Raw genomic sequence first — 14,747 nt, forward strand, 5'->3', positions numbered from 1 at the left:
AACACCTGATACATTGAATCTGTTACAAACCCGGTGTGCGGTGAGGTATCTGCTGTTCCATTACATTGACATACATATTCTCTGCGCTGTGATTTCGAACTCGATGTCTCACCGTCTCTCCATTCTCAGCTCCATCTCACATGTAGATCGTAGAACACTTCCCCCAATGCGTAGCAGTCAGCCAGACACTCGTCGACTGCGGACTTGTAGGTCCTTCGAATGTATGTTCTCCATCTCCTGACGCAGTTTTGTTGATGGTCCACTTGAGACTGACTTTGTGTCACTGTAATTTACAGGGGTTTACAAAAATGACGATGGTTCATGTTCCACGCATCAGTTGCATCGAATCATACTTAGGGTAGGACAAAAGTGCGTTATCAATTTTTTCCTCTTTCATGTTGAAGAAGACTCTGATAAGCACCTTATTAGTATCGCAATCTTCCCAGATGATGTACGGGCGGTACCAATGGAAGATGGAAGTCTGCCCATTATGTCGTATTGGTATGGCAAGATCGCTAAAATCTATTTGAAAAAACGAGGGGACACTCATGTGAGCGTATTTATTACACACATGCACACGATCACTTAACGTCGTCCGATAAAGGACGTCTGGCTGGACATACAGTGGTATTACAGAAGGTTAGACTTGGAGGATAACGGAGTCGAGTGTGTTATTCTGTTATTTCAGTGATCGTCACGAGTATCCTGACACATTGAATGTAGCCTGGCTCAATACATGGGTGAATATGAGCTGGTGCTCAGCGACCACACATCTTTAGTGGATATGACATGTGTTGAAGGTGTGTGTTGTGTGATTGATAACCCATAATTTGACGCATTAATCTTCATCTCAGACCATGCTTTAATCGTCAGGTATGATGAAGGAAATATTTCACAAAGTCAACTACCACCTGAGACCCTATACCATCGTTGGAATGTGGAAATCACATTTGTGAAGAAGAGGACCAAAGTTCGCCTTCATGGTATGAACCTTAGTGTAAGTCTGCGGTATATTTTCATCCCCTTGTTTATATTCTGATGCATTTTAAATATATAGAATCCACAGCGTGCATCACAGTGTCGCTGTGCCGCATGTGATTATACTCTATACTGTCCTAGCATCTCCCAGCGATACTGCAGGAAATGCAAACAGTGGTTCAGCAAAACATGTTTGGATGCTCTCGACTGTCAGGTTGATCGACGTCCTGAGCCATTGTTGCCATCTACATACGATCACATTGTGTTGCCGGAAGGGTTCCTCGCCATTTTGACCATGCCAATTTGCCGTGGTGGTCCGTTTGGGGTGGTTGGCAATGGATCAATGTATTGTCGGGCAAAATTGCTCCTGAGAGAGGCGAGGACGCATGGTAACATCCCAGAGGAATGGAAAAATATCCTGGTAGAGACCGAGTCATGGGATCTTGAAGGTATTAGTTATTACAGCTGCCCAGCCTGTGTAGATGTGTTGTGTTGAATTTGATTTTCGTTGTGTCTGACAGCCGACATTGAACCGACCTACGACATGCACCCCAAGAAAATTGTATAACGGCTTCATGGGACAATGCACCGGATAAGTTCGTATGTGTTTTAGTGTATTAAGAATTGTCCGATTTTCACGGATCTCCTGGCTGTATTGAGCGCCGAATAACATCATTTTTATTTTTTTCGGCTTTATTATTAACTGGATGCATGATCGATGTACGGATCACATTCCGATGTTGAAGCACTTGGCCGATCAATTACATACAATCACCATTTTGGTAAGCTTGGAGATTTACTGTAGCGAGTTTGCAAAGGATAGTACACTGCCTCAGATCTGCATGCTGTACTTGGAGCGATTTAAAATTCCAGATGCAGATGCTCCCCCGAGTTGCTCTCGTATTAAATTATTGCCGCATTTGCTAGTAATTATGAAACACAGCCGCCTTGCATTTGTCTCGTTGTCCCATTGTGTCTCTCTGTCACCACAGAACATTTAATCCATGGATCCCTCGTTCATATTCCGCCACTGGAGCAAGAAGAACATAGGAATATTGATGAAATCAACGGCGACAATTGAAGATGTAGATGGCGAGTGTTCATTCAAAGTATCTGGAATAGCTTCAAAGAGCTGCCCGATTGCTGCACACTATCGTGTGGCCTTGCGAGCCATCAACAAGAAATTTGGACTCTACAGGAAGATCGTGATTCACCTGACCGACTCTCGAAATAATCTGGCTATTCAACTCCGAGATACATACCTTTCAGTCATGGACTACATGCACAATGTCCGCATCGCATTTTTCGTGGATGCTCGAGATTCTGCAGATCCACTCGAAGCTGGGTTTAGGTCGCCAGCACTGGATTACTATCTATGGTTGGACCACAAAGTCGGCGGTTTTCATGATAGGAGTCGTGAGACTCTGGAAAAGGACCATAATGTAACCTTAAGGTCCCTACAGAATCGAGAGTGCGAAGATATCATAGCATTACGTATGTGACCTACCATGCATCACACCAATATGTCTCTGATCTGCGATGGAGTTGATTGGAGTGCCTACCACATGACCAATTGTCATGAGCATGATCTGTGCGGTGCATTTCAGGGCTGTGTGTCCGAAGAGGATCTTCAAAAGCTGCTACATGCAGTCGATTGCTCTATGGATGGAAGTACCGTGGCAAAGGTATCACGAAGTCCGACACCTGTTCATTCAATGGACCAGCCTCATCAAAAAATATTAGTAACAGATACCACGGTGCGTCCCTGCATATTTTTTCGATTTTAATAACTGATCTTCTTGATCCTTCTCTAGCAGGTCGATAGTCAGATAGTGTTGGATCCAGTTGATACAGTCATGAATACACCTCTCGCTCCCAATGAATCTGCCAGCATTGCCATATCCGGTTCCAGAGATAAAGCCAGCAGTGTAAATCAGAAAAATGAGTTGTCAGATGTTGCGGTACGTTCAATCTGAATATATCGAATTAGATTTTGACTCATGCTCCTCTGGTTAAAGAATGACAAATCACAACGGTCCACTGCTGGAGATGCTGTTGAATGTGATACTTGTGTCACACATTCTGACGAAATTGCAATGTCTGAATTTTCACCAACGTCCGTCTTGAAGCCCGTACGTGATTTTTTACCGTCTATATTGCATCTAACAGATAATTTCAAGTTCCCACTTCCATTCGACTGGGTTTACTGCAAGCGGGCCCTTCGTACTATGGGTGTCAGGAGCACCCGTGTTGATATTTCACGGTGGTTGATTGCACATATTGTCGTCCGATTGAGAGAACTCCATGGACTTGACGAGGATACCCCTCTTGACGACGCGCTTCAAAAAGGGTCTGTGACTCAAGCCACCTATCAGGAATACTGCGAATTATATGGCATGTCACATTTCCTGAACGCGACACAAACGATTCCACAGGAGCGGCAGAGTATGGCACAGTTCTTCATTTCTGCTGCTCGTGGTTTTTTCCTTTCAAGCATTCATGTTGATTGTGCTGTCCAATGTGATTCAGAAGCGTGTGGGACACCTGTGGTTAGTGAACAAATATCTTATGATGGCACTGTGCAAGTGGAAATTGGTACGCAATACGACGCCAGTGAACCTCATACAGTGGACCACGAAATTTGTACCACAAATTCTGTACATCCCGTTAGTGCATTTACATGCGACATCTCGTGATGAATCTACTGACGTGATTGGTGTAGGATTACATTGCAGAAGTGCAACCAACTGTAGTCGATGCAAAATATTCTACAGGTCAATGGCAGATACAATCGCACGGTGGAGAGCCAGTGCTCACGCTGGATTTTGATAATCCTTGCTTGTCTGCTGCCGACTGGATGCTAGCGGGTGGCGATATTTCCGATCACCAATCTGCTGTGCACACTTCACATATCACCCATCCCAGTGACATGTTGACAGATACACCCAGTGATACAGATTCCATCCCTCTGACGAGATTGAGATCAAGGACTCTCAAGAACGACAAGCCCACTATGCCATCAAAAAATGATGTCGATTTTCGCCCTAGCCTCGGAAGACCCGTCGTATTTGCTGCTACACGACAACGGGCAAAAAAGAAGGCGAGGATCGCAATGCCATCAGTAGCGAATTACACCATAGAGGATCTTATGAGTTCATCTCAGATCAATTCCACAGCTATTCCGCCAGTGGTAGGTACTTCATCTGTCTCTCTCAAATCTGCCATATGTTGATTAAGTAGATTCACTCGTTTCTCCTTGATCCCAAGAGAGACGAATTCATACAAAGCAAGATTATATCGCACTATAATACATTTTTGTGTGTTGCGCGACGCGTAGCTTCCGCCCTGATGACAGAATCCCTGTCTGAAGCTGTCAGTACTGCGGCGTCATCGTTTATGAGAATTGAGTTGTGGCTTCGAGATGTTGCCCTCGAGTGCAAGGATGCATTAGAGACGAAGGATATGTTACTATCCCCGTTGGTGAGTGATGGTAGATTTGACATTATTTGAGTACTAATATTGTTGTTGGAATTCACACCAGGCCCATAATGTGCTGCTTGAGCTTTCCACTCGTGCCTCACATGATGCGTCATCTTTGAAAAGTGATTTGGAGAATTATGTCTCGGTGAATATATGCCTATTGTATATTTTAATTACAGCCAAACTGACAAAACTGTGTTATCACAGGATAACAGCACATTGAAATATGTGATGACCGTGATTCAATTCTTGTGCAAGCTGCGACTGTCGAAGTCGGGCGCAGACATACAGTATGAAGCTGGATTCAGGTTATTGGCCACGATTGTGAAGGACAATCAGAGGGACATTCCAGCATGACAGTTGAATATAATGTAGACAGCTACACATGTACAATGACATCCTACAACGCAGTGAATTTCTCTATCGCCTTGTCTAGTTTCTCCCTCTCAATTAACTTGCCTCTGTCCAATTGATCTCCATTGTACAGTAGTGTGTGTGCAGGCTTTCGTTTAGTGACTCCGAGATGCGATGCGATAGCTATCGCTATGTCAAGACTTGGTGTTGCTGTTTCTGTGTCTGCGACAGCTGACTGCGGCCCTCCCTTTGCGCGATATTGCTTCCCATTTTTGACCATGATGCACAGGGCTAATATCGATCGTTTGAACAGTCCTTCTCGTGCGATGTGAGTTATAACAGAATTCGAATGATAATGCACTAATCATACGTATTCTGGGTGACAACCGTGGCATTGCAATCATCATACGTCGAAGGGTCTCCAGCGCATTATGGAGTATCTGGTTTGTCAAACAGTCGCCTGATGAAACGTCCAGGTAACGAGATATTTCTGTCAGGTGCATGCACCCATAGTGATAGAAGTGCCCCCCTGTTGCAAGGGATGCAACTGGCGTATAGACAGCATGCACCTGAGCTGGGGGCATGATGCTGCACGTTAGTAGGTTAGTGTATGAGTTATATATCCATGGCCATCACGCACATGATATCTCCAGGATAGAGGGTGACAACCTCGGCATCACAGTTCTGTCGTATCCAAGGTCCATTTTCAGTCATGTTTGCTAGGTTCATCGCCATATCTCGAAGATGTTGGCGATCGTCGTGTCTATCCTTTGGCCGGAATACGACCCAAAATTTGACTCCCACTTCCATCTTCGCCCATGTCAAGGCCCCCTCCGCGTCGTGATGAGGATACGTCAAGAATCCAGCATGGTGTAGTAGAGCCCACCCCTTGACACTGAAGTTTTCTGGATGCACCTTGGACGTGATCGGGACATCATATGTCGTTCCATTCCACCCGTAAGTCAAGCCGTGATCTAGATTTCTATTCCTATTGTTAGGAACGTTTGAGCAGTGATATATAGGAGGAAACATACTTCAAGGCATCTGGGAGTGACGCTTGTGCGAGAGGGAAGTCCAGTACACATTGGATCGTCTCTGGATCCTTCATAGCTTTAAAGAAATCCTTGAGAATCGCTGGCTTAGTTGGGTTCATATGATCCACTGCACGGGCCTTGACATCTGATGGTTCAATTATTTTACAGCATGGTTATTCGTCTAAGATGTAGCCATACCGTGCACCCATACAGCCCTATGTGGCGAGATTGCGTAGTATTGATCCAGAAAGTCTGCCGTCAATTCTTGACCCACATGATGATTCCCGATCCCTCTAATAACCACTGGCTTATTTTGACTCAGCGCGTCGCTGATCGGATCCAGCGCGTCGCTTGTTGGAAAGTCAGTGTTGGATATGTGTAGCACATGTTTTGAGTGCGGTGTAGATTCTGGACATTGAGCAAGATATTTGATGATGGGGATGTCGACAGTGTGACAGACATTAACATTGTTACTGTCGTACAATGCTGGGAGGATCGTTTTGTGTCCGTCGTTCCATTCTATTGTAGGACTATTTGTCGGGACCTCTAACCCCAACAATCCGACTGTCAAATCTTTCGGTCTTGCAACTGACATTCCTGATGGATATTCTGTTGTGGGCTCTGTGTGTGTCGCGATTGTGGATCGTAGGTGATTGTCGAGTTAATATTGTGATAACTACGCACATCGATAAATGTAAACACATGTAATCAACACTTGATCAATCTGATCAACATAATGAAATGTTCAATGTCGTTCAAATTTCAACATACTGCTCACGCCCTCACGTTGCACGCGCAAGATTGATCTCGATCAACATCAAACATAGTACTGCGGATCAGTGCTATTCATATTTGCAAGTACCCACTCGTACAAAGGCATGAATTACTGAGTTTTAAAATGACCGATTCCGATAATGCTAAGTCAAAGCTATTGTATCATATCTCTTCCTTGAACGACCACAAGGTCTGCACATTATTTCTTTCAAATTCCCTCACAGCATAATGATCCACATTTCCATCAGCATTAATCTCACAAAGTCTAACCCCCACTCATGGAATGATCCTTCTGGCAGCTCGGTGAGTACTATTTTCTTTGTCTACTTTTTGATGAATTATTGTAATAGAGTGCATTGATGCGCTGGAATTATCGTACACAGACCTTAAAATGTGAGGTATAGTGCTTGAAGGTTGAAGACAGCTCGCTCTCTGTTACCCGCGATAATTATGAGTATAGAAACATTATTTACGTGAGTGTGTGCACATTTTTACATGCCTGTTGCTGACAGTGATATGATGGAAGACATTTCTGATGTGGTGACAACCAAGGAATGTCGGCCATCTGAAACGAAAAACGGAAGGTACAGTGTCTTATTATGTCTTTCATGTGCTCACTGATTTTTTTATGGAAGTGTCTAGAAATCTCTGTGCGCATTTCTGGCTCAATATTATTGCCCCACATGGCACATCTAGCGAGTTTCTCTATGTATTGTACCTTGCTAGCTAACATGATTGCACTAGAACTATGAAAGCGAGGCAGCGGCACTCTCAATTTATATTTCTGACATTACGAGCACGCGCTAATGATCCGTTTAGTTCAAGGATAGCACATGTACCAGGAACGCAGCCAGCAAGATTAACAATTTCGTTCGTCGATGGACTGATAAATTAGAGCATTAGCTGTACGAGCAGGGCACAGGTCGGAGGTATTATTACTGCTTTGGAAATGTTTTTGTATTCAGGAATACAATTGAATTTGCTCGATTCGAATCGATGTGCGGATATTCAAGTGGTCAATTTGGAGCTATGATTATACACTGAAATCTAAGCTACAAAAATGCGATCGATTCTGCAATATCTCGCTTGATGTGAGTCGTTATAAATATCATACGAGTCTCATCCATCTCCCCAAATCGACGCAAATGTTGTCTCGATATTTCTCTCGTTTACCGTCGATATGGTTAGGACCTTTTCGAAATGGGTACTATCAACTTCCACTCTACTATACACTTGAACACGTTGAATTCATACAAACTCGAAATCAAATATAACGACATTCATACATGACTCTACCGATGCGATTCTGTACATGATTGATCAAATCCTGTCCCACATGAAAGCGTAATTGAATATTTCAACCCATGAGATCACCACCTGTCAATTTACCACTCATATCGACAAACCAACGCTGCGGAATGTGTGAAGTCATTCTGGTGTTGAAGCAACAAGGATTCTCACTTCTTCATCCTCTTTGGATGTGCCAGCTGTGAGTGATTGGGACCTCATGTGAGAATCCCTAATCACTGCGTCAGTCAATGCATTACTGTCCATCCTGGACTGATCTGGTGGCGCACTATCAGAATCACCATCGGAGACCCTGTCAGAGTCAGAAAGAGCGTGGGTGGGATCGTCGGTGCTCATGACAGCGTCATCGCCACTGTCGCTGATAATCGCCTCGCGCGGACCCTCCGTTGGCACATGTGGATCATTCTTGGAGGAATGGCCCCCATCCAGGACGTTGTCGAGCGTATGGTGAACTGAGGATGTTATAGGGTGGGATGGCACCGTGCGAGCGACGTATTTATATGGGAGCATGGTACGAGTATTTGTGACCGATGAAGTGGGTGTTGCAGCTTCGCTGATGGATCGCGTGATGGGTGATGAAGGACGGTGAAAGAGCTCTGCTGTCCCACTCTTGGACCGCTTTGGATGCCCCCGTCCGCCGTCCTTCTGTTGAGAATTGGGTAGGATAGGGTTAGATAGCTGCGGGTAAATCAGATTACAGAGGTACATTACCTTTGGGGGAGAGAACGTGCTTGACATGGCCCTCTTCCGCTTCTGTTGTTCCGATGCATCAGGAACGTCAGGCGACTCTGAGATATCCATGTCATTGAGGGCCCCAGCTACATCCCCGTCCTCATCATCCCCTTGATCATCATCCACATCGCCTTCTGCATCAATGTCATCCGAATCTTCATCGTCAGGTGGCATGACCTGCAGCCAGCTCAACTCGTCGTATGATATCATGCTAATATTAAAGTTAGTAATGCGATACTTCAAGCCACTCACATACCTGTGAATCGGAGTCGGTAGGTCTGGTAGGGGCCTAAAGTTTGGGTGACTGCATCCGAGGCGCTCTTCAGATGAAGCCTTTCCCACCTCGTGGAAAATGTGGGCCAAGTATTGAGGGTGCGTGTCCATGTGCACAAGCGCAGAATATAGACGGTCCATCCCTAGTGCCTCGTGGAAATTGGCGTCGTTGTCGATCTCAAGGAACGCAGGACTCTCCGGAACAAGTATTCCATCGACCTCTCCGTCAATGGGACGATTTGCTAGCTGTCGCATTCGCAGCAAGATCCATGTCGCAAGCTTTAAGAAAATGCGCGAGTTTCCTCTTTCAAACGCAATCCTGTTCCAATGTGTCCAATCCTCATGGGCAGTCGGGAGCTCAATATCATCAAATTGCCCTAAATACTCCTGCATGATGTTAGGATGAACGTTTTCTCATATGAAGGTATTGAAAACTTACAGCAGTCCCTGAATTGTTGCCCAGTTTCATATCAAGCGTATCCTTGACACGATCAGCCTATGTGATATGGTCAATAGACCGTGAAGAATTACTGAATGATGCCCTTACCTTTTTGCCCGTCACCACTGGCTGATCTTTCTGTGACTGTGATAGTGCATCATGCTGCAGGCCGTCAGTGTATATAGTTCTGTAGTTCTAGCGGGACATACAATCTTATTTTTCGTCTCCCGGTAAGATGCTGATTGTCCGGCGAGATCCTAGTAGACACAGTGGATCAGACAAGATAGCCCTCTCATATGAAACCTCATACTTCGTCTTCGTCTTCTGACTCAACAATTGCTTTCGATTTCCCCTTGGAACTGACAACCCTGGGAGCACGTTCCTCGATAAGCTGAAGCTATTGATTAATTTGAAGTTAGTAAAAGTGCATCCAGTCGATCAGACACTCATACATCGTCTTCGTCTTCTGACTCAACAATTGCTTTCGATTTCCCCTTGGAACTGACAACCCTGGGAGCACGTTTCTCGATCAGCTGAAGCTATTGATTAATTTGAAGTTAGTAAAAGTGCATCCAGTCGATCAGACACTCATACATCGTCTTCGTCTTCGGACTCAACAATTGCTTTCCATTTTCCCTTGGAAGCAACAGCCCTGTGAGCACGCTTCTCGATAACCTGAATGTATTGAGGAATTGGAATTTAGTAAAAGTGCATCCAGTCGATCAGAAACTCATACTTCGTCTTCGTCTTCGGACTCAACGATTGCTGTAGATTTTCCCTTGGCACTAACAGCCCTGGGAGCACGTTTCTGGCTATCCTGAACCTATTAAATGATTTGAAGTTAATACAAGTGCATCCAGTCGATCAGTGACAATGTACAATTTTATCTGGTGCATTTGTGGTGGCGCTTCCACCAATTTCCTAATGAATGAGCGTAGAAATGAGATCGCCGTGGTCGGTTGATAGAGGACCGTAGGATTGCCAGGTGGACCGGTCAAAGGGCTAGACCCTAACCCTAGCATAGGGTTACATCTTGGGCGGCCATTACCTTTTTGGGTCACCCTAGGGTTAGAACCCTATATTTGGTTGGTGTATGTGGGCGCTGCACGCCTGCCACCCTCTGCACAGTGCAGCGGCTCCCAATGGGGACCGTCTCTGTTGTGAGCATACAATAAAATATGCATGCACTTGCGTGTGAGACGGCTCCCATTGGGGACCGCATGCATCATACATACTTGTGAAGCACTGACCTTTGAGGCAGCTCCCATTGGGGACCGCACTCAAGCACCCTTGTATGAGACGGCTCCCATTGGGGACCGCACCCACCTGTGAGGCGGCTCCCATTGGGGACCGCATCTCCCCACAGCACCCATATGAGATGCATCTCCCATTGGGGACCACATCTCCAAAGCACCCACCTGTGAGGCGGCTCCCATTGGGGACCGCACTGTCTGAAAAGCACCCATATGTGATGCGGCTCCCATTGGGGACCGCATCTCCACAGGACCCCTTGGATTAGATGGCTCCCATTGGGGACCGCACTTCTGATACACAGAGTTGTGATGCGGCTCCCAATGGGGACCGCATCTCTGAAGCGCCCTTGTATGAGAGGCGGCTCCCAATGGGGACCGCCCTGCTGCAGCACCCACCTGTAAAGCGGCTCCCAATGGGGACTGCACTTCCGAAGCACAGAGTTGTGATGCGGCTCCCAATGGGGACTGGATCTCTGAAGCACCCTTGTATGAGGCGGCTCCCATTGGGGACCGTGCCTATCATGAGCTTCGGACTTACATGCATCTCTGAAACACAGAGTTGTGAGGCGGCTCCCATTGGGGACCGCACTTAAGCACCCTGGTATGAGACGGCTCCCATTGGGGACCGCATCTCCAGAGCACAGGCTTGTGAGATGGCTCCCATTGGGGACCGCATCACCACAGCATCAGTATATGCGGCGGCTCCCAATGGGGACCGCACTGCTGCAGCACCCACCTATGAGGCAGTTCCAATTGGGGACCGCACATCTGAAACACCCATGTGTGAGGCGGCTCCCATTGGGGACCGCATGTCTCAAGCACCCATATGTGAGGCGGCTCCCAATGGGGACCATATCTCTGAAGCACCCCATATGAGGCGGCTCCCATTGGGGACCGCATGTCTGAAGCACCCATATGTGAGGCGGCTCCCATTGGGGACCGCATGTCTCAAGCACCCATATGTGAGGCGGCTCCCAATGGGGACCATATCTCTGAAGCACCCCATATGAGATGGCTCCCATTGGGGACCGCACTTCTGATACACAGAGTTGTGAGGCGGCTCCCATTGGGGACCGCATGCCTGAAGCACCCATATGTGAGGCGGCTCCCAATGGGGACCATATCTCTGAAGCACCCCATATGAGGCGGCTCCCATTGGGGACCGCATGTCTGAAGCACCCATATGTGAGGCGGCTCCCATTGGGGACCGCACTCAAGCACCCTTGTATGAGATGGCTCCCATTGGGGACCGCATCTCTGAATCACCCACCTGTGAGACGGCTCCCATTGGGGACCGCACTCAAGCACCCTTGTATGAGACGGCTCCCATTGGGGACCGCATCTCTTAATCACCCACCTGTGAGACGGCTCCCATTGGGGACCGCACTCAAGCACCCTTGTATGAGATGGCTCCCATTGGGGACCGCATCTCTGAATCACCCACCTGTGAGACGGCTCCCATTGGGGACCGCATCTCTTAATCACCCACCTGTGAGACGGCTCCCATTGGGGACCGCACTCAAGCACCCTTGTATGAGATGGCTCCCATTGGGGACCGCATCTCTGAATCACCCACCTGTGAGACGGCTCCCATTGGGGACCCCACTCAAGCACCCTTGTATGAGGCGGCTCCCAATGGGGACTGCATCTCCCCAGCACAGACTTGTGACGCGGCTCCCATTGGGGACCGTCTCTATCATGCACATGAAATAAACATACACTTGTGTGTGAGACGGCTCCCATTTGGGACCGTCTGTATTATGAGCATACAATGAAATGCACATGCACTTGCGTGTCAGGCGGCTCCCATTGGGGACCGCATGTCTCAAGCACCCATATGTGAGGTGGCTCCCAATGGGGACCGGATCTCTGAAGCACCCTTGTATGAGGTGGCTCCCATTGGGGACCGCACATCTGAAGCACAGAGTTGTGATGCGGCTCCTAATGGGGACCGTATCTCTGAAGCACAGATAGATTTGTGAGGTGGCTCCCAATGGGGACCGCATCTCCACTGCACCCCCATATGTGAGGCGGCTCCCAATGGGGACCACATCTCTGCAGCATTCATGTGAGGCTGCTGCCATTGGGGACCGCACTTCTGAAGCAGCCACCTGTGAGGCGGTCACCAATGGAGACCGCCATTGGGGACCGTATCTCTGAAGTATGAGGCTGCTCCCATTGGGGACCGCATCACCACAGCATCAGTATATGCGGCGGCTCCCAATGGGGACCGCACTGCTGCAGCACCCACCTGTGAGGCAGCTCCCATTGGAGACCGCACTTCTGAAGCACCCTATTGGGGGACCACACCTATCATGAGATTGAGGTTCGCACATACCTGCAACGGTGAGGTGGCTCCCGATGGGGACCACCTGGCAGGCACATTGGTCAAGCACCCACCTGTGAGACGGCTCCCATTGGGGTCCGTCACTTGCGTCACCACAATATACACCTGCAGCTATGTACATGTAAAGCAAGTCCCAATAGGGACCATCGCTATGGGGAACATAAGATATACATGCAGCTGTATGTGAGACGGCTCAAAAAGGGGACCGCGCCCCCAGCATGGGGTGGGTATATGCATAACACACACCTGCCGGTATGTGCAACAGCTCTCCCCGGGGACCGTCCCCATCATGAGGATACGGAGGCGGCTCCCAATGGGCACCGTGCCCAGGAAGCACACTGGTAAGAGACGCCCACATGTGAGGTGGCTCCCATTGGGGACCACCGGTATTATGAGAATGGGACACATATACCTGTTTGTGCAACGGCTCCCAATGGGGACCGGATGTATCACACACACTTCAAAAGCACCGCCGTATGAGGCGGCTCCCATTGGGGTCCGCGGCCCTGATAAATGATTAGCATATTGTTGAGCGCCGTGCACCCACCTGGGCAATGGCTCCCCAAAGGGACTGCATCTGCCCAGGACACTCTCACTTAAGCGCGCTGCATGTCAGACGGCTCCCGTTGGGGACCGTCCATGATATCACTCCCAAAGGCAAGCATCTGGTTGGTTGGTTGGTTGGTTGGCAAGCACATGACCATGAAGCAGCTCCCATTGGGGACCACGTCTGTCACGAACACCTTTGATTTCAAGTGGAGAACTCTAGTCAACTAACCGCGCTGACCACACAGACGGTCCCCGTTGGGAGCCGCATCACAGGAAGTTGCTTGACGAGGTGGTCTTTAAGAGACACGGGTCCCGAGCCGACCGACACAGGTTGTTGACCAGCGTTCTGGATTTGTCGGCGGTCCCCAACGGGAGCCGTCCTGCCAAAAGCGTGAATATCAATGACGAATACATACATGTTATACTTGGGATGGAGTTCGTCCCAATGGGAGCCACTTAACAAATGTAGGATAAGTACCGGTCCGTTAGACGCAGCCCCCATTGGGGACCGCCTCTATAATGAGCATAGGACATACACTTGCACCTGCTTAGAGGACGGCACTCTATTCAACAGCACCAACATATGCGAGACGGCCGCCGTTGGGGACCCTCAACTACCTGTCTCTACAGGGCTCATGGTGGACACGGTCGCCATAAGGAGCCGTCTTTCACAAGGGTCAAGGTATATGTTATGTGGTCATCATACTCGCGGTCCCCATTGGGAGCCGTCTTACTGACCGGTGAGTGGTTATGCTGGGGATGGAGATGGAGACGGTGCCCCATGGGAGCCGCACAACGGATGGGTGGGTAGCTCATCCACACCACAAGCAGTCCCCAAAGGGAGCCACCTCTCAGGTTAACAGCCGCGCTCCCCAATGGGTCCCAATTCATTTGCTTGTGAATCGGACGGTAGCCATTGGGAGCCATGTCACGGACGGTCCCCTATGGGAGATGTCACATATGTGTGGGGTGCTTCACGAGCAATGCTGACAGATGCGGTCCCCAGTGGGAGCCGTTGTGCAGGATGTTGCTTAGCGCTCAACCAACAACCATCATTCATAACAGCAGCGGTCCCCATTGGGAGCCGACCGACCGACAGTTTTATGTTCCCTATGCTTATAATACCGGTGGTCCCAAATGTGAGCCGCAGGTCATTTTTACTGGTGGGCGTCTCTGACCAGTGCGTTGGGCACGGTGCCCATTGGGAGCCGCTTCATATGCGGATA

At 48.4% G+C, this 14,747-nt stretch overlaps 4 protein-coding genes across 4 annotated transcripts; 2 read left to right on the forward strand and 2 right to left on the reverse strand.

The window, feature by feature from the left end:
* Positions 1-103: 103 nt before the first annotated feature.
* On the forward strand, positions 104-1,546 carry DEU56DRAFT_756338 (uncharacterized protein; the record flags this gene model as incomplete). Its single annotated transcript, XM_041350009.1, has 9 exons — positions 104-206; positions 297-369; positions 430-550; positions 605-666; positions 724-800; positions 855-873; positions 901-997; positions 1,058-1,427; positions 1,500-1,546. The coding sequence occupies 9 exons, from the start codon at positions 104-106 to the stop codon at positions 1,544-1,546; spliced, it is 969 nt and encodes a 322-aa protein (XP_041208175.1).
* Positions 1,547-1,982: 436 nt separating this feature from the next.
* On the forward strand, positions 1,983-4,815 carry DEU56DRAFT_756339 (uncharacterized protein; the record flags this gene model as incomplete). The annotated part of the gene is made up of 9 exons (XM_041350010.1): positions 1,983-2,472; positions 2,524-2,735; positions 2,793-2,939; positions 2,997-3,110; positions 3,159-3,527; positions 3,701-4,172; positions 4,316-4,458; positions 4,520-4,603; positions 4,666-4,815. The coding sequence occupies 9 exons, from the start codon at positions 1,983-1,985 to the stop codon at positions 4,813-4,815; spliced, it is 2,181 nt and encodes a 726-aa protein (XP_041208176.1).
* Positions 4,816-4,858: 43 nt separating this feature from the next.
* On the reverse strand, positions 4,859-6,441 carry DEU56DRAFT_913013 (uncharacterized protein; the record flags this gene model as incomplete). The annotated part of the gene is made up of 5 exons (XM_041357470.1): positions 4,859-5,127; positions 5,183-5,400; positions 5,453-5,794; positions 5,847-5,991; positions 6,045-6,441. The coding sequence occupies 5 exons, from the start codon at positions 6,439-6,441 to the stop codon at positions 4,859-4,861; spliced, it is 1,371 nt and encodes a 456-aa protein (XP_041208177.1).
* A 1,536-nt stretch (positions 6,442-7,977) lies between these two features.
* Positions 7,978-14,448, reverse strand: DEU56DRAFT_756341 (uncharacterized protein; the record flags this gene model as incomplete). The annotated part of the gene is made up of 29 exons (XM_041350011.1): positions 7,978-8,031; positions 8,082-8,606; positions 8,640-8,871; positions 8,917-9,320; positions 9,373-9,429; positions 9,481-9,534; positions 9,582-9,629; positions 9,683-9,769; positions 9,825-9,911; positions 9,967-10,047; positions 10,109-10,195; positions 10,252-10,293; positions 10,344-10,434; positions 10,699-11,141; positions 11,164-11,171; positions 11,362-11,795; positions 11,896-12,069; positions 12,115-12,318; positions 12,345-12,378; positions 12,459-12,736; positions 12,877-12,935; positions 12,964-12,997; positions 13,026-13,077; positions 13,219-13,384; positions 13,432-13,478; positions 13,607-13,715; positions 13,751-13,901; positions 13,938-14,035; positions 14,260-14,448. 29 exons carry the CDS (start codon positions 14,446-14,448, stop codon positions 7,978-7,980), a joined length of 4,329 nt encoding a protein of 1,442 aa, XP_041208178.1.
* Between the last annotated feature and the right edge of the window lie 299 nt (positions 14,449-14,747).

This window comes from Suillus clintonianus (genome assembly GCF_016758775.1).
Source record: "Suillus clintonianus strain FC179 chromosome Unknown DEU56scaffold_38, whole genome shotgun sequence".
Taxonomy (NCBI): Eukaryota; Fungi; Basidiomycota; class Agaricomycetes; order Boletales; family Suillaceae; genus Suillus; species Suillus clintonianus.